This window comes from Accipiter gentilis, chromosome Z (genome assembly GCF_929443795.1).
Source record: "Accipiter gentilis chromosome Z, bAccGen1.1, whole genome shotgun sequence".
Lineage (NCBI taxonomy): Eukaryota > Metazoa > Chordata > Aves > Accipitriformes > Accipitridae > Astur > Astur gentilis.
The window spans coordinates 44,632,327-44,651,718 of NC_064919.1; the positions used below are offsets into that span (position 1 = coordinate 44,632,327).

General features: G+C 37.5%; 1 protein-coding gene across 2 annotated transcripts in view; it reads left to right on the plus strand.

Annotated features, from left to right (window-relative positions):
• The window catches only part of FRMD3 (FERM domain containing 3), a 149,245-nt gene that overhangs the window by 51,792 nt on the left and 78,061 nt on the right, over nucleotides 1-19,392 (plus strand). For both annotated transcript variants that reach the window (XM_049795031.1, XM_049795032.1), the window contains one exon: nucleotides 12,764-12,868. In XM_049795031.1, coding sequence (XP_049650988.1) covers nucleotides 12,764-12,868 — 105 coding nt within the window. The remainder of the gene's footprint in view (nucleotides 1-12,763; nucleotides 12,869-19,392) is intronic.

Below are 19,392 nucleotides of genomic sequence, written 5' to 3' on the forward strand. Positions count from 1 at the left end.
CTGTAGCAGCCATAGATGATCTGGGTGAAGAGAAAGGAAAACGTAGCCTTAGTCTACTCCCAATTACAGGAGGTTCAGCACAGATCTGTCAAGACTCAGAGGGGAGAATAGGAAACCTTACTTAACTTTTTATTTTGAGATAATATTCAAGGCTGTTCACTCCTTGTCAAGTTCCTCAGTTTTCATCCTGACGTTTGCTGTGGTTCTGCTTTTACTTTAGATGTGACAGGAAGGTAAAAAGAGAACTTTCTGATGCAACTGGTGACCTAGGAACCAGCTGTATAATATATTTATGAATGTTACTGTATGTTATAATTTTTGACAGGTCTTCCCCAACTCCCTTAACCACCTGTGTGAGAACAGGACTTTATTTCCAAAAATTTGCTTAAATACCTGCAAACAAAGCACTTTTACATTTATTTTTTTAATTTTCCATGTTAGAATTTGACTTCTTTGAAGAAACTTGGTTGGGAGAACTATGTACTGCTTAATTGCATACAGAATGTAGTTTTCAGTGTATAGCTTTCTTATCCATCACTACACATAGTAAAATGAATACAGGTGACCTCATTCAGTATCTTCCTCTGGTCTTTCCTTGTTTTAATGAGTTTTGTGTTCAATTGCAATAGGCAATGTGGATAGCTGAGGGAAACTGGCCAGCATGCTTAAACATCCTCCACATCATATGCAAGAAACTGAGTGACTTTACAATGCTTTTCTTAAATGCCAGCTGCTGTGGAACATATCAGACAACTCCCAGTGTTTAAACATACATTCTGAAGTTTTGGGGTTTTTTTTTGTTTTGTTTTGTTTTTCTTCAGTTTCAGCAGAGAGCTAAAAATGTTACAAATACCAAAGGCAGCAAATTGAGTCCTGAAGAGACATATACAGTGTTTCTGTGAGGTCAGGGTCTGAACTGGGGAAAGTGACTTGTCATTTAGTATGTAGTTCAGGGCTTTGCTTTCCAGTTACTAGATAGAAGAAATGTTTGCAGTGTCCTAGGACTTAATTTGGAGGTGGGGATCTTAAGACCAATATGAGAGTAACTACTGCTGAGAAGAATCAAGCATGATGAGTTCCCAACTTAGTCAAAAAGGATACATTTTAATAGTGTGTCGATATGTTCCATGACTCAAAGATGTAGAAAACAGACCAATTATGGAAACAGTAAAAAGCTGGGTCAGTTTGCCATTGATCTCTGCTGAGTGTGTGGGAACAGGTCAGAAAGATGAAACTGAATCTGGCAGAGTAAAGGAGAAAAGTGGACCCTAGTAAGGGAGAAACAATTCATTTGTTATGGACCTGTAAAATGTATTGCTTTATTATCTTCTTTTTTTGCACCCGTGGTTAACGGAACAAGCCTGTGGAACCCTCAGCTCGGATTTTTGCAAGCCATTATTTAAAATGTGTTGTGTCTTTTGTGGTGATGTTTGAAAGAAATTCAGAATTTTTGTTTTAAATCTGCAGTACATTTAATTGTTCTTAAAAGAGTAAAAAAACCCCCCAGCTTTCCATGGTTGTAATTTTGTGAGGTGATGATTACAAATGCAAGGGGAGTTCTGGCTGTGCTATCAAATGGAGGTCTTATTTTAGGTAGTGCTAATGAGGCAGTTCGTGTGGTTTTCAAGGACTGAATGACCTCCAGAAAGAGAGAAAGAAAGAAAAAAATCAATCCATCTCCTCCTTCTACAAAAATTTGCAAACTGGGAACTTTTTTCTGGCATAGAGAGGGAAGCTTGTATAACACAGAGAATGAGTTCCTCCTCTGATGCTATTAGCTGGTTTTTATTAAATACCATTGGGGTGCATTGGTATAGGCACTATGTCCAAAGAATGCTTCTGGAGGACTCCTTTCTCCAGTGTTTTCAATCTACCATAAATTTGCTTTCCTGAAGATTGGATGTCTAAACTCACAAATTCAATGTTGTTTGTTTTCCTTCACAACAAGCATTAAATAGCTGGGATTATTACAAGGCAGGGAAAAGTATTGATGAAAGGTTCTTGTCTGTGTAATTATTTCTGACAGGAAAATATATTTCTGCATGTGTGTCTATAAAGCACTAGCTGAGCAGTTTGGAAATAGTTTTTAATGGTAAAATTATTCTTTCAGTTCTCCAAAGGAGAGTAAAGGAATAAAACACATTGTCAAGTTGGAAATGACCCAACATGATCCTTCAAGTTACAAAATTTCTCCAGTCGAAACACATGGGAAAAGTGAGAGAGCATAATGCAATATTAATAAAGACGGAACAGTTTTCTCAGAAAGAAGTTACCTACCTTGGGCAGGTGAGCAAGATAAGTATTTGAAAGAAAAAATGCGTTGATGGATTCTAAGTTAGTAAAAGGTGGGAAAGCTTTTTGTGCAACCTCACCCTCTTGCAATCCATAAAAACCTTTCTGGATATCCTCAGAAATTATTATGACAAGTGTCCTCTGAGCCATTAATGATATGATTATACAGTATGACTATCGGACAGTTCAAGTGCATAGCATGGTAAGGATTCCTGTTAGCCAAAAGTTTTTGCTAGGCCCTATTCACATCAGATTAGTGTATGAGTTACACGTTCAGCTGGTTCACTGGGAGCTGTTGACTTCATCACTGTAGTTGAGCGTCTTGTCTGTCAGGAGACATTATCTGTGATTTGCAGCACTTGTAGATATTCAGCATGCTTCACAGTTGGTACTGCCAGACCACTGACTACACAGCTGGGCTTGTGATACTGGAGTAATCCACATAACGATTAATCAAATTTACATTATATCTAGTAATACATTCTGTTCTTTATGTAAGCTCTTAGCCACCCACATCACTCTAATAGCCTTTCAAATGGGCATTAATTCAGCAGTTAGGAAATCTCTTCCTTTAGGGATTGTGTTCCATGATCTTCCTCTCCTTTCTCCTTCCCTCCCACACAGTGCATGCACACCCCATGTCATGCTTGCAAGCATTCATGCTGTATTTCCCCATGAGAGGAGAGGAACATGAGGCTAACCCCAAGCTGGGGGGGCAAGGTAGACCAGCTGAGGTGCCACTACCAGTGCTTACAGGGGCACCATATGCCCTATGGCAACAGCAGCTGCCCTGCTCTGCTCATCTCTTCTTCCAACTTGCCCTTCCCTGCTGTGGTCATACTTTCCCACTTGGTGTGGAAACAATGGTGTGGCTGTTCCCGCATGACCCTCACCATGGTTGGGGTTCCATACATTCTGCTAAGCCCTGAAATGTAGCTGTGAAGGGGCATTTGTGCCCCTCATCAGTTGATTGTTTTTCTGTGAGCAGCTTAACTAAGCTGTGTCACACCATTCTGAATCTGTCTTCCGCCTGTGCTCAGGGAAGTGTCTTGTTTGGCTAGAAGTATTTTTGGCTGCTTTTCTTTTTTAAAATACTTCTTTTTGTGTATAAGGGGCACACTGCTCTGTATCTGTTAGAGAAGGTATAGTTAAAGAATGGTACTTGGAGCAGAATATGGGGGAGGTGTCATTTTCCGAGAAGATTCGCTATTGCACAGGGCCAAGGAAGGATTGTTGACCACCATGTGTACTGGGGGACATTAGGTAATTTTGTCAAAATCCTGATTTGGCTTTTAGATTGTTTTGTAGGTGGGGACTGAGAACATATTCTTGAAATCTCTCATCTGCTTTTCTAGATGTGTTACGATGGTGTGTTCTAGCTGTGTATTCCAAGTTAGTTTTGATGTCAAGGATGCAAGAGAGAAAGAGTAGTTAGCTTTGCTGAAGGATGCTTGGTATTGAATAAAATGATAGATTTGTTGACAGAAGCACTCAGTTCCTTTTAAGAAATCAATAGTGCTTCAGATGGCATCACGAATGTTGCACTAATGGAAGCTGTTACCAGAAGTGAGCAGTTAATGCTGCAAGCCTTCTGTGCAGCCATCACTTCAGGGACATAAAACCTAAGTGGCCAAGTGTTGCCCATGTGCAGGGGGACAGAAAATTATGATGAGGCCTGTAATGAATGTTGCATTTGTGGTTTCTTCAGTGCCTGCCTGCCTGGCTGGTGGTGACTTTTGAGAACTGAAGCATGTGCACTATAAATATTTCTTTTATTCATTTATAATTTACTCATGGGCCAGAGTAATTTACTTGCAGAATAGCACTGAGGTCGAAAGCTGATTGTGTGAAAGCTCTTATCTGTGTTCACTCCTGCTTTCCAGGTTTTACTGTGTAGTAGAATACAATTTTCATTTTCCATACAATTTTGTATTTATGATAGTTTCCATTGCATGGGACTGGACTTGTGTAATTTTTCTGTGGTACAACTATTTCTGTTTCACCTTCATCTTTTATTATTTGACCCCTATCATCCTACAATAACTTCTAATGCAAGAGACAGCAAAAATATGCTGTTGTATGGGCAAAACTGTCCATCTGTTGCAAATGAATAGTGCAAAACTAAAGAAAAGTAAGTAAGCTTGAATAACCCTCTTCATTTCCAAACCAAGGTAGCACACAAGAGGAATCATCTTTGACAAATATATTTCTGATCTCACTGCAACAGATATTTCTGGGTAAATTTTCAATGCTGTGTACATTTAGCCATGCAGTTTCATTTAAGATTAATAGAGCTTCCACAGCTGCATTCATACATACAGCCTTGGAATTGCTCTCCACTTAGTTCTTTTCTTTTCAGCATAGACATTATTCTCCTTTTTTCTTTGCGATCTATTTGTGTGTTTGTTGTTCAAATGAAACAGCAGGAAGAGGTTGGTTTGTGTTTTTGTGGTTTTCTTTTTTTTTTTTTTTTTTTTTTAAATTTAGTTCTATTCATTAATATATAGCGCTTGGAGCTTAACTGATAGGAATTGGAGTTTAAAGACTGGTATCTTTGTAAAAATGATGTTCTTCAAGACCCATTACAGTTAGCAAATGAGTTCTAAAACCAGAGCAGTATGGACAGTTTGTGTCTCAGGCATGAAGTGTTCTTGTGGGCAAAGGTTATCATTACTGGCTACTAAATTCTCTATAAAATTAAAGGGGCATTAATCCTCTAATGCTTTCACTCATGTATTCACCCCCCCCCCCCCCCCAAAAAAAAAAAAAAAGGCTTTCTTGCTTCAAATGAGGCTAAAATAAGATGGTAATTAAAATCTGAAATTTTACTTCCATTAGTTTGAGTGAGTTGTTGTTGTTGCATCACTATGCATTTCTGCAGTATACATGTCTGCAAAGCTCCCTGCAGAAATTATGTTGCAAAAGCATTGCAACAAAAGGAAACGTATTCTGGTTGCTTGTCTCATTAGGGGGCTTATCTTCCATGAGTTTTGTTCAGGAAGCCAGTAGATAAATAAAAGCAAGTATAGCTCTTCCGCCAATATGTTTTCATATCATAAGGTGTATTTCTGCTTTGTGCATTACTGTGTTGGGTTGTCACTTTCATCCCTAGAGGAGGATTTTCCTGTACATCCCTCCATTCTTCCCATTTCTTGAGTCCGTGTCTCTTCAGTGACCTCCACCTGGATGGTGTTTGTAAGTGGATGGTGTTGGGGCTGGATTTCCAGCAATGTAGTAGGGTACCACTTTTTTCCCTTCTGTTAAACAAAGATAATGAAAACTTGGCTACTGAGAGCACATTCTTTGATTTATTTCTGCTGGATTGAGTGAGTGGTGGAGTTGCTTAGAAAGATCTGGACATATGCATGTAAAACCTTTTTACAAAAGCTAATTTAATAACATTGTGTAGTGAAAAAAGGGAATTTATACATAACAACATGTATTAAGAAACACAGATTAAAATATCCATCCTCCCCTACATTCTAGAATTAGAAATGTTGATACAAATTATGGTTAGGTAATTGACTGTACAGAGTGAGGTATATAATTTGCAAGAGGTAATTCATACAAATAATGTATGGAAGAGGACTCTTGTAATTAAGTAAATGCCTACTGCTTTATTGCAATGTCATTTTTTTGTGTTTTTCATTAAAAATTATTAGCACTGATTTTTTCCCTTTGTTTCAGGTTTGTGGAAACTCAATTAATTCCTCACTGTAAAGAAAAGAAAATTATGTGATAAATACTTTGCATCTAAAATAAAATCTGCCAGTTCCAAATTAGTTTTTTGTTGTCAAAAGTTTGTTGTCTTTTTTTATTTTGAAACTTAAACAACAACAAAAAAAGTAAATTACAGCTGGCCTTTCTTACAATTGAGAAAATTTTCCAGTTAAATGCTGTATAATAGACTTCCAGTGTATTTTCAAGTAGTTTAAAATACCAGAGGGTGCTGATTGTAAGCAGGAAGGAAATTCTTTTGAAGTGTTATAGCATTTTACTTGAGAAATGAAACAGGCAAGTTTTTAAATGTTCTTTACATTTTGAAGGCATTATACAATGCCCAGTTCTTGTGAAACATCTACAGAAGGGTATTCCTATCACTGTTTCCAAAGATGGAACAAAAAAGAAAAGAGGTTGTCTGTGTATCCATCTTGTGAGTAGTTACTGTCATGTGTAATCTGAGTGAATCCATAAATCCAAAGAGCTGTAAGAAATTTGCCCAGGGCGTTGGAGGTTGTCAGGATTAGGGCTGGCCTGACATTGCCAGCTTGGAGCTGAGCCTGTTCCACCTCGCTGCCTTTGGTTGCTGCAGAATGAGGATTCTGCTCCTGATGTTGCTGACTTAAAAATTCCTCTAAAAGATAGATATTGTGAAATTCAGGCATGCCAGGTTGCCTTCCTTCTCCATGCCTTCAGCCTTCCTCCCTATTCAGCTCTGAAGGGTTGATATTAAATCAGTTCCATTCCCATAGCATGTGCCCCAGTCCAAAGATGATGCTTAGTGAACTTTTTTCCTGTGCCATGGGAAACAAATGCAAATGTGATGACCGCTGTCCCAAAACCGATGTGAACAGACAGGTGCTCCGAGGTGTCCTTTTACAGCCACACTTCTGTGTATGAGAGCAGGCCCCAATACTGAACTATAGAATAATTGTTGATGCAGTGGAAGATGTGTGCCTGTTGAGATTCAAAGTATTTCTCTCATGAAAAGCATAGAAATATGATCTCATCACTGGAGGAGGATGTCTGAAGAGAAGTCAGAAATGTGAGAGGTGGCAGTCAACAAGACAGTTTAGCTCTGTAAATCTCAGTTGCTTTTTATCATTTTTGTCAAGAATTGTCAACAGAACTATACTATTTCAGTTTTCAATAGGTAAAACTGCTTTTTGAATTATGTTTTTGCCTTAGAGGAAATTAATGTGTTTGTCCATTTTTCTGACCTGGTTAGGTTTCATTCTATGGTGGTGTTATGATTATGCTTGAATTTGTATATTTAAGGATTTTTTTCATCCATAGAACTTCAAAATATGTTACACACTAAAGGAAACAAGCATACAAAATCAGACATTTTTCTTGCTTTGCATGAGAGCCTGGACTTTCAATTTATTTAAACAGAAATATTGGTTTAATTGTGGGTTTATTTTACCTTTTTTTTGAGTGGATTTACACTTAAATAAGCACTTAAGTATGTGAGCAGCTTTACACAGAGGGTCACTGTTGGGAACTGTTCGCACGAGTAAAGACACTTGTGGGATGAGGATTGAAATCCCTGGTACAAATAAACACAGTGTTTATGACTCTGCTCTGCTTCTTATTAATGTTAGTGGCTTCCTGACGGAGATAAACACAGCTGGCAGGACTTCAGTGGTTAGGTAATAGAGCAGAAGCGTTGTGTTTAATCTGCTTGTGACTCTTGCTCTTCCTTGTGACAACATTCAGATAAATAGACACAGAACTCCACAGTGAAGCAGATACAAATAGGGAAGACATTTCACTGAATGCAAGATCTTAAACTGCTATAAATGGTTTTCCTCTCACTTTCAGAATTGTGAAACAGTCACAAATGTTTTGTGGTCTCATGTCATCAGAGAAGGGTTAAATTGGCAGAACAAGATGTACTCTCCCTTACTTTTTAACTTGCACAAAGACACTAGGAATAAAAAAAAAGAAAATAAATCCCCAAAGCAAGCATGAGTTTGGGATGTTGTGTTAGACTGAAACTGCTCAAGAGCCATGGAGATCCTTGTTTGGATTAGTTTCTGCATAACAGAGGAGTTACCAAGAAATCGGTTTACTCAGTCATAAATTTGCAGAGTTGCAGAAATGGAAGCTGTAATGATGGCATCTGGTAGTTAAAATGAAGCGTATCTGCAATGTCTTACTTTGTTCCTAGAGCTAAGGAAGAAACTCAGGTTGTCCTGTGAGTCTGTCAGTGGAGGACTCTGTATGATCATGTTATCATGTTTTGTTTGAGTGGAGAATGTCCCTTGCTGTGCTTAATTCTTTTACAACAGCTGCTACTTGATGCATACTTCTTTCAATAGAAAATAAAACTTTTGATCCACCTTAAAAAGCAGAGTTTAACAGTTATTTGCAAGCTGACCTTCTGTGATCAGGGATTCTGTCATTTACATGGCATTATATCCCTTGCATGTGTGTTGGGTTTTGCTGTGGGATTTTTATGGTATTAAGGTCAGATACTCAAATGCAGCCTTAGGAAAAACATACCCATCTTGTCTGTGCCAATTTATCTAAGCAAATCAGAGAGTCATTCCTCAAATTATTTATAGGAATCTACAAAAACCTATTTTTGTGTGAGTGTGTGGAATGTCTACATTATAGGACTTTGTTTAAGGCCATTTTAAAGAATACTTTTCATAGAGTATGGGTTACAAAAATCTGAAAGAAAATACATCCCAATTGGGATAGCCAGATGTTGTATTTGAATTAATGGACTTAGGAAAAAAAAAAAAAAAAAAAGGCTTGATTAACTTGGTATTCTTTCATTGAAAACAATGTATTGATTACAATCCAGTACATTTTGGTTCCCTTGCTTACACTTTTGTAACTCTTGTTTCGGCATGGGTTGGTCTTTATTACTTGCAAATAGTTGATGACTTCTGGGTGAACTGTGGTATAATTATCAAAGATTTCAGCTGTGAAGCTTTTAAAAGTCTGACTTGATTTTTGTTCTCAGATTCTTGTGGTCTGTTGCTGACATATTTCAGCAGTGTTGCAAAAAATGGCTTTTTTTGTGGTGTCATTTTTTCATGTTCTGACAAATATGCTGAAATGTAGCATAAAGATTTGTTTCTGAATTGCTGCAAAGTACTTTATTGGTATAGCAGGGTTTGGGGTTTGTTTTGGTTTGGTTGGGTTTTTTTTTGTCTTGTGTGGGTTTTTTTTGTTGTTGTTTTTTTTTTTTGTTTGTTTTTTTTTTTTTTTTTTTCCTCCAAGGATCACTTAATTGGAAAGCTATATGGCAACTATCTGAAATTTCAGGCAATGTTTTATATTCATTATTCTGTGACCCAAATACATTCCTGTGCTCTGGTGTGGATGACTGGCAGTTCCTAATTTAATTTACCCATATTCTTTCACAAATGAGAATAAAGTTTGGATTTAATATATTCTTTTGTACTATAATATGTATATAAGTGTATCAAAGAACACAGGACATGAGAGAGATCATCAGATTCTAAAGCTCAGGAGAATTCGGAGCATTATTAGAGAAATGTAGAAAATGTTCATGGATGCTGTTTGCAGAAAAAAAAAAGAACAACCATTGCCCATCCTTCTTGCCACACTATCTATTATGAATCCAGACTCGAGGTGCTCTGTGCCACATCAGGTATTTTCCTCTGTGTATCAATTATGATCTGATTTTTTTCAAATTTCAGGTATTTAAAAAGCATAATAGTGGAACATTTACAGCAGTATTTCTTAGGATAACACTCATTCCATTATGTGTGTGCTATTTAGCCACATTTATAGTCTTGAATCTTTTTTAATATCTGTTAATGAATCATGTAGAACTTGAAGACTGACTGAGTAGCACTATTAACTGAAGTGTATACTAACCAAGGGTGAGGTTATTAACTAGTCCCTTTTATATATCTGTGGAGGGCTTAAAGATTCCTAGACCATGAATTTAGCTCAGAGGCTTTTGTTTGTTTGCTCTTTTTTGTTTGATTCATTTCCATCATCTATCTTTCAAGCAAGAAAACTAGGGCATCAATTTGTTCTAGAAGAGGAATGTTGTTACTAAATTGGAAAACACCGTACGTGCCCTAGCCTTTTATCAGATTCCTCAAGAACTCAAAAAAAATTTGTGATTATCTAGGTGGGTGAAGCAAAGGGCTTTTAAAATGAATGGATTAGAATGTAAATCTGTAGAAGTTATTACATTTACTGACTTTTCTTCCAGTAACACCCTCTAATGTTGTTAGATGAAAAATATGACTGGTCTGGTTTCCTCATTTCGAGTGTTTTAAAAATTGGATTTCTTTTGTACATTCTTGTCAGTAAAATCTATTTTCATGTTTGACTGTACCTGAGTCACCTAATAGATGTTATTCTGCAGTTCTATTTAGTTCATTGTAGATTCATCTTAAAACTGTGCAACTTGAATTTCACATCTGTGTTCAAATTTTTTCCTACTGCCTTTGTATTGAAATGTCACTGTGCAATTTTGTCTTAATATTTTGATGGCCTTGCTTATCGCATAGTCAGGAAAGTTTGCAGACACTTCTAAGATTTTAAGCCAGAAAATACTTCATTGAGATATGACTGTATAAGTGTAGACCTTTTTTTTGTTAGTCACAGGGAGAGTGGCAGTTTTCTTGTTGTACTTTTCAATCTTTGATACTAGCTCTGCCTTTTGAAGAAAGTTTTCTCTATGCTGTCACTAGCATGCCCGTACTTATAACTGGGTACAGTATAGAAAAATGTCAGCGTATGTGTTAACCACTCATAACGGCAAACATGTCAGTTTTTAAATGTCCTGGGGCTGCAAAGAAACAATTACAGAAGGAAACCTGTTGCAGCAATGTTACGGGGAAAAAGGTAGCAGTGCAAGGGCACAAAGCATGAGGTTGAGTGAGCATGTACAGAAAACAGACAAATTGGGTTAACATCCTTTGACACTGGCTGTTTAAAAATAGGAAAATAAAGTACAGAAATACCATGGCGCAGACAAGGCAGTAATATCCTCAAGGCAAGTAGCAGCATATGGAAGAGTAAAGGACACATAGTGAGGGGTAAATACATAGGAGATAGAAGGTGAAGGAAGAAAGGAGCAGTGGAAGTAGATGGCTTTCACAGCAGGAGGAGAAGCAGAGACCCCTGCATCAAGGAATAAGAAAACTGTAGAGAAATTAGCAATTCACTTGTGGCTGGAAGTGTATTCAGGAGGAGAGAAGGTCCATGTGGTAGGGAAGGGGATGGCTGCAGGAGCCCCAGCACACTGGAAGGACTATAGTTCTCTGTCGGTGCCTGAACTGATGGTGTTTTTTATTTAGTTAGTCTATTTGTTCAGTGATGGGAGTGAAAAGATGAGCAACTGTATCCACATCAGAATTCCTTATTAATTGTAAAAATAAGAAAATAGAGCATAGTTCACAGATTGAATTATTTTCTAACAGTCCAGTCTTGAAGCACGTCTCATTTTTATGTCGGGAAGCAGTAGGTCCCACTGGACAGTGGTGATCCTGAGGCCATTGCTTCCTCTGCCCTTTAGAGTATGACCTTGGGCAGGTCATGGCACTGTTTTTGCCTTAGCTGCTTCTATGTGAAATGCAGATGATAGCAATATCCAATATTGTAAAACACCTTGAGAAATGCAGGAGCTATCTGTTCATTTTTGCCTAGCCATGCTTTTTAATGGTTTAAATTGCCTGTTAGCTTCTTAAAGAAAGGTTGAATAAGGCATAGCATTAAAGTTTTCATGGAGTCATTTGGAGGAACAATTAAGTAATTCTTTTATATAATGTGATTGCATATCCTGTGTGGTTTCTATTTTGTAAACATTAAAGAGCTAAGTTCAAGTTGTTTCACGTTAACAAAGCATAGAGTCTTGCAAACTTGCTGCCTCTGCAAACAGCAGAGGTGTCTCAGTGCAGGACCGGGGTAGCCAGATAGAGGGAAAGAAATGCAGGGACCTGACCCTGCAGCGCAGTGAAACGCCTTTGTCTGCTGTGGACTGTTTAGGGGAACATCTTTAGCCCGGTGTTAATATTCATACACATCACAATTCAGGAAAAAAAAATATCACATTAGCTGGATCAGAAGAAATGTGAAAATTCATGTAGAGTCTCCATATCAGGAGTAGATTGAGGAAAAATGAAACAGAGTATTGAGATTGAAGAAAGCAGAAATAGAGAATGAGATTGTTAACTAAACATCATGTGTACAGTAAGATTCCTTAAGGCTATAGTTACGCAGTGATAGTGCAAAGATGAAAACATCTCTTTCAGTCATTTGGGCATTTCTTCCTTGTACTGTAGTGCTGCCTGGAATTAAAGATTAGGTCTCTCTTGCTGTGGGTATTGCATAAAGATCCAGTATGGTACTCACTGCCAAAACTGCTTGCAAACTTGGGGGATACAAATAATCACACGCTGTTTTGAAATTCCATATGTAAATGGGTATCTGTTATGCCATTACAGCATCATGTGGAAATGTGGTTACTAGTAATGTATTAAATGTTATAAATGGGTAGCTATTAGAGTAGCATGAGTTTTCCTGCGGCAGAAATAGTGATATTTTCTTAACGAATCAATTTGTGAATGTGCAGGGAGTACATTGATCACTAATCTCCTGCATCTTTTAGAGATGAATGCTGAAATCCTTGTCTTCACTTGAATAACAATAAATGTCATGTGCCATGTTCCTTGACACTTTGGTTAGATTTTTTTAATATTTATAGACAGCAAGTTCAGAATAATATATCCATTCTTTCTTTTTTTTACAGAGAGAAACTAAAGGTCAGTTTCTCATAGATCACATCTGCAACTATTACAGCTTGCTGGAAAAAGACTATTTTGGCGTTCGATATGTTGACCCTGAGAAGCAGAGGGTATGTATATGAACTCTGACTACATTTGCTTTCAAGTAATGCTGAATTGATTTTTTTTTCAATAAACAGGCAAGTTCTAATGCAAAGTTATGTATCTCTGAGGGTTTATTCTCTGGCCATAATCCATAGAGTTCTGAAAGTGGCATTATTAAATTAATTTTCCCCTTAGTTCATGTATATAGTTTCAAGTTAATTGATGTATTCTGTGTAGTTCTGCTGGGCACTGAAGATAGAAAAGATCTATAGTCATGATACAGAGATAGCACAGGGTAGCCCTAGGCTCTGGCAGTGCACTGGAATTTGGGATTTCTATTCTTCTATAGAGTATGCTTCTTGGGAGATGTAGGCAGGATTCCTATTAACAGCTAAAAGCAGTCATTCTATTCCACTTTTCACAGGGCGCATGGACTTAGATATTTGTAATACACAAAATAGGTATGATTTGTCAGGTTGGGAGGGGTTTTCTTCAGGTTAGTTCTCCCTATGATCATCTTTACATTCGTGCAATAATTTTTACAGGCCTGTACTCTAGGCATTTGTGTGGACAGTGATTAGTCATCTCTCTTAGGTGGAAGGTGGTCCTGCAGGTTGTATTCTGTAGGTGATTTGCTACTGCTACTCCCTGTTTGGTTTCAGATGATTATTACTGTTTAAGAGTAGGAAAGGATGGTCAACACAGGAAGCAGAAGTCCTCACGTGGTGAAATTGAGAACTGCTTCTTCACTCTGTGGTCCTGCTGGTCTCAAAGTTAAGACTTAGATACGACTTTAAATATCATGGGGGGCATATACTGGCATTTAAACTCTGGAAATGTTCACCAGTTTGAAACTGCTGTGATTCAGGAGGAGAAAAACATTTTGCTGGCTATCTCTTGCTACACCCTAATAAGTTTTGTAAAAAATCACTGGAATTAGGGCATCACCCTCTGCTCAAATTTACAGAATTGCAATAGCTTTGCAAAGCTGCAGCAGGTCATTTCCATTGCATTCTCCTTTTAAAATTAAAATAAGTAGAAGAATACTTAGCAGTTACTATGGCCAGTGTACTTAACTCTTCACAATCATTAAAATTATAGAGGTGTTCACCTCGTTGGAATTGATAGGAGAAGTAGGTGGAGTGCTGCATTAGACTATAATTAGGTAGGACTTAATGAATACTTGCTTTTGTTGGCCCTTTCTCTGACAGTCACTGAAAAATTGCTATAGAAAAGTTGTTTTACTTAACAACAATCAAGACGTTCTTTTAGTTAAAAACTTTTTTTTTTTTTTTGGCAGAATACTTTAAAAAAGTGATGCTTCAGAAAAAAACTCTAAAAATCCCATTGGGATGCCTGTTAAATCATACCTTATGTGGTTGCCATGTTTGAAAGAGCTATTAACTATATTGACAAATTTGCTGCAGTATCTTATTCTTGTTGGCTATACAGTTGTTTTTTATATCTTGTAGTATAGCTAATTCTGTGTTTAGTTTATGGGAGTTTATAGATTACACTGAATCTTAAGTTTTCTCTTGGTAAATAGTAAAAGACAATCTGAGAAAACATTTATAGTCTTACCTAAAAAATCTTAGGTCTTCATTTCTCTTTATATCCAACAAGCAAGAATACTGTGGCCATCCTCTGTAGGTAGGATGGCTCATATCAACTGGCCCAGTCTTCGGTGGGATTTAGATAAGCAAACTTCTCAAGCTTACATTTTCCATACATGCATTTTTAAATGCAAATTTATAGTTACTCTCACATTTTTAAGCATATGGATAATTTCTCTAATTGGGTATTAGTTCTTGATTTTAAACTCTCTCATGAATTAGGACATGAATTATAAGGGACATTTCTTTATACCGACTTAAGTGCTCTGGCTGATGAGTTGAAAGCAACATACATTTTTCTCTTAGGCTTATTACAATTCATCAAAATAAGCCATTTTTTACATGCAGTGTCTTCTATTGTCCCTTTGTTCTGTTCTGTTCTGTTGAGGTCCGTTCCCTCCCCCCGCCCCCCCCTTTTTTTTTTTTTTTTTAAGATTGCACTTCTAAATATTTATACATAAAATGCTTTCCGTCGGAGTGGATATTTCCTCTGCAACAAAACCTAATCTAAGGACTAAACTGCAGACAAATATTATAATAAAGAAATACTGGGTTTATGTCATCTGGCTCTTTTGAATCTCTGATCTTGTTGAGGTTCACTTAACTGAGTCTTACCTCTGTTTCAAATACAGATGCATGAATACCTCCCAGTCAGATGCAGGAAGACTGTGAAACTGTAATTACAATTCTTCTCCAATCAGCAGAAGACTGTTCTGATCTTTTTCTGGTCTTAAAGAAGCGTACTAACCAATGATTTCCTAGTAGTATAATAAGCATGGGACTTTATGAGTAATTGTGCTGTGGCCCAGGCATTGTAGCTGGATAAAGTTCATCAGTAAATGGCTCAGTAGAAGAATAGAGGAAATCATGATTTTGCAACGATTAGGTAGGTGATGGATCTTCCCACGGTTTTGTATTTTAACAGTTGTAAGCTTAGCTGCCTGAAATTCATGTTAACAAACCCCCCTGAGATTACAGGGGAGTAGTTCTTCAGTAACGTGGTTATAGAGATAAGCTGTAGCAAGTATAAGGTGTAGTGGGGTCACAGGAGGAGTGCCACATTGTCGTAGCCACCTTACAAGAAAGAGTACTTAGAGCTCTGTAGAAGAGATTTCCAAAGCTCCATGGAATTCTTGCAGGTCCCACCAAGGAAAAAGGGAGAGAGATTTCCTGCAATCCATTCTTAGAGTTGGTCAGACGTATTACAAAACAGAAGCAGTAGCTCAGTAAGGGTCTGTAGGTGGAATTCAGCAAGAGCTTCTTTCTAAACTTAAATCTGGTGATTTGACTGACAAAATTGCTTTGAAGGGAAGTGATAATTCATCCTAAACCAGTTGAATAATGTGTGTGACAAAGTCCTTTGGTGCCCTATAGGCAAATAAAGACATGTGGGACAATGAATAAAATGAATGTTGCCTGGTCTGTGTTTGGCAGTAACCCATTGGCATGATGTGACATGATAAAAGAAGACACTTTGTTTGGCCCTTCTTAGGATTGTATTTTCAGGAAAGTATTAATGTCATTACACCCTAATGAGACCTCAGCTATTCTGATCTAGATGTCTGCATTTAAGAAAGATAAATTCAACTGAATGAGGAGAAGGAATATTAGAAAGATAAAGAGAAAGGAGAGCTTGTTTTTGAGACAATATTAAGAAGGGCATAACCCATTTAGTGCAGCAAAGCAAAGGATAAGGATATGGTTAAAAGAATGGTAGAATGTGGTAGAAAGAAAAAGAAAGTTTAAGCAAGAGAGGTGGTTTCTTAATTAAGCCAATGAGAGCTGCAACATCTGGAACAGCCATAATGGAGGCAATGGGGCAAAATTTTTAACTAGATTTGTAAAGAACTTTAAGAGAGATCGCTATAATTTTTTGGAAAGGTTTTATACTAAAAGTTGACAGAGGTAGAGACTAGGTACCATCTTCTGAAGTTTCTTTCAAAGAATATGTAATAAAAGCTGAAACAAGAAAGCATAACCTTTTTTAGGAGAGTTATTATTGATTCTGATGCAGGTAGCATACAATTCATGTTGCTTTGCCTGTTTTCTTGGAAATGTTGAATGCCTCTGTTGTAGTTTATATTCTACTGCATAATCTCTGTCTTTGAACATAAAGGACTCTATCTGTGGTTCCAAATGAAACTGCTAAAATCATGCATTTAATTCTGGCTTTTAGTGAATTATTCTTGATTGGCTCTTTGAATTGTTAAGCTATATGACATCATAGTATATTATTATATTGTGTACACACATACATATATATATATATATACATAAATAGTATGCAGAATTACTCCTGCTGGTGTTTAGTCTACCAGTGATGCTTGCCTCCCTTTTATTTGTATGTAATTTTTTGTCTGAAGGTTGCAGAGTTGCTCTAAAAGCTAATTTGCAGTCCTTTTGTTTTGTAATCTATTGAGGGAGTTCAAGCAGGCAAAAATACCAGCTTTAATTCATCCTAAATGTCTTCTTTCACACTATGCTACCAAAATGTAGCATTTTGACTTTGGAGTGTTGAAACACTTGACTGAGTTTGAGAAATTAAAAAATCTACTGTTTCAATATTTCAGATGTTTCAAATGAAATGTTTCAATATTTGTGTTTAGAACATTCAGAACTTCTGACTTTGTGAAAAAGTGGATAATTGAGCTAATTGTCTTAGGTTGGAACAATAAGTTTTAAATGTGGGAAAACCGTGATGAGAAACAGCTGTTAGTTTTATAGATTATTTTTCAAGTAACTTTGAATGTATACTCTTTCCTCCCCTCAGTCCCCTTTTATGAGAATCCTTTCCTTCTGCATAAGTAAACGTGTGGATATTTTAGGCATACTTAAATTTTGTAAAATTTTCTATAGTTTTCCATTTTCTATTCCAGACCCAAAAAAGAAACTCTGGAAGACACTCTTAACAGAAGGCAGCATGGTAGCTTTTTTAATATCTTTGGATATACAGGAGAGTAACAGTGCCAATGACCTCAAATTGAACTAGAAGTTAAAGACTCTAGGTACTACACCATATCTACTGTTTTATCTTCTAGAATCAGATTTGGATGTTCCTTTGGGGAAACTGTGCCTTAGGGTAGCTTCAGAAAAGCCAGGTTTGTACTAAGAGTATGCAGTAAATTGCAGTATGACATTTTATGTCTAATGGTACTATGCTGGGAACAAATGACTTCCTAGTGTTCATATATTAACTGTTGAATTTTTTGCTTAGATTTCTGAGAAAAGTATATGGGATCACGTTGTCTTTCTCCCTGACCCTCAATTGTAGTAACGCTTGAAGCCAGTTTTGGTCAAATTTGGCTGGGGATATAGGTCTCAAAAATTAAGTTCCTGTAATATTTCATGAAGATAAGCTGCCACATCAGTGGGTAAAACCTGATTATTCTTCTCACTGAGGGAAACACTGTAGGGCAAACCCACTCCATAGGGAATCTAGAGAAAGCTGACAGACGTTTTAAGAACCCAGAAACTATCACTTGGATCTTGTGTTTTTTCAAAATAAGTAGTTTCAAGCAGCAGACATACCTGGAGGAGGTATTACTGATTCTGCTGCTCAAGATACTACCTATTGGTACATTTTTCATGTACTAGATGATATATTGAGGCCAATTATCACATTCTTGCCCTTGAGGAAATGCAGCATGGCTAATTCTGTGCAAGATACCCTGGGTTGACTGAGCACCTTTGTTTGTGGTTTTTTTTTAGGCTGGTAGGAGATGGGAATAGGATTAAATAATGCAGCTACTGTTTTGCATCTCTCACTAGAGGGGATCCCTTGTTGAGAGAGGCCACTGGTATTGAGAGCAATGGAAGATGGGGCTGAAGGAAGATGGTAGTGTGGTGAAATTTATTCTTTAAGTCCCTTCAGGAGGGCATCTGAGCAGTGATTTAAAGTTGTAAATACTTGTTTCTTTTTTTTTATTTTTATCCCCAGTGGGTGGATTTGAGCACATGCTTGTGATTATGTTTTTGAATGTGAAAGTATAAGGTGGTAGTTAGCCAGAAATAACCTGGAGGTACCCAAGGGGTAGGTTGGAAGTGTTAGGTGTTATGAAAAAGCTTTGTAGAACCCTGAAGCAACTGTGAAGTCTTACCAGACTCTGTAGAAATGTTTGAGATGATAGTAATCACCCTGAAGCATTAAGATTCTTTGTCATTTGGATGTGCTGCAGGGTTGTCTGGGAACAGCACATCAGTGCAGTGGTTTTAGGTCTGTGCATGTATGCCTGGCCATATGAAAGCAAAGCTTTCAAATCAGTGAAGCTGCTGTATGAACACACTCCCACTATGCAGCTTTAACTTTAATGGTGGCTGTGAGAACACTAGGATTTTCTGACTTCCCCAGTGTCATGGTTTAAGCCCAGCTGGCAGCTAAGCACCACATGGCTGCTTGCTCACTGCTCCCCTGCCCTGGTGGGACAGGGGGGAATACTGGAAGAAAAAGTGAAACCTCAAGGGCTGAGATAAGTACAGTTTAATAGGACAACACAAGGAGAGAAGAAGTAATAATAACAATAATACTAATAAAAGAACATATAAAGCAAGTGATGCACAATGCAATTGCTCACCACCCAGAGCCCGATGCTCAGCTCATTCTTGAGCTGCGATCCCTCCTCCTGCTGGCCAGCTCCCCCAGGTATATACTGAGCATGATGTCATATGTTATTGAATATCCCCCTTGGCTAGTTCGGGTCAGCTCCCAGCTTCTTCTGAAAATTAACTCTATCTCAGCTGAACCCGGGACATTATCCGCCCCTTATTCTATATCATCTACATCATGCCCAGATCCTACAGTTTCCAATAAATCACCACCACTTTCCCTTTCTTTGACATATATGTATATATATACATACACAGGTATCATTCCCTTAGTCTTTAGGCCATCCCTCTAATGTGTCCACTGGGTTCATTTAATCCATGACTTTGGGACTCCA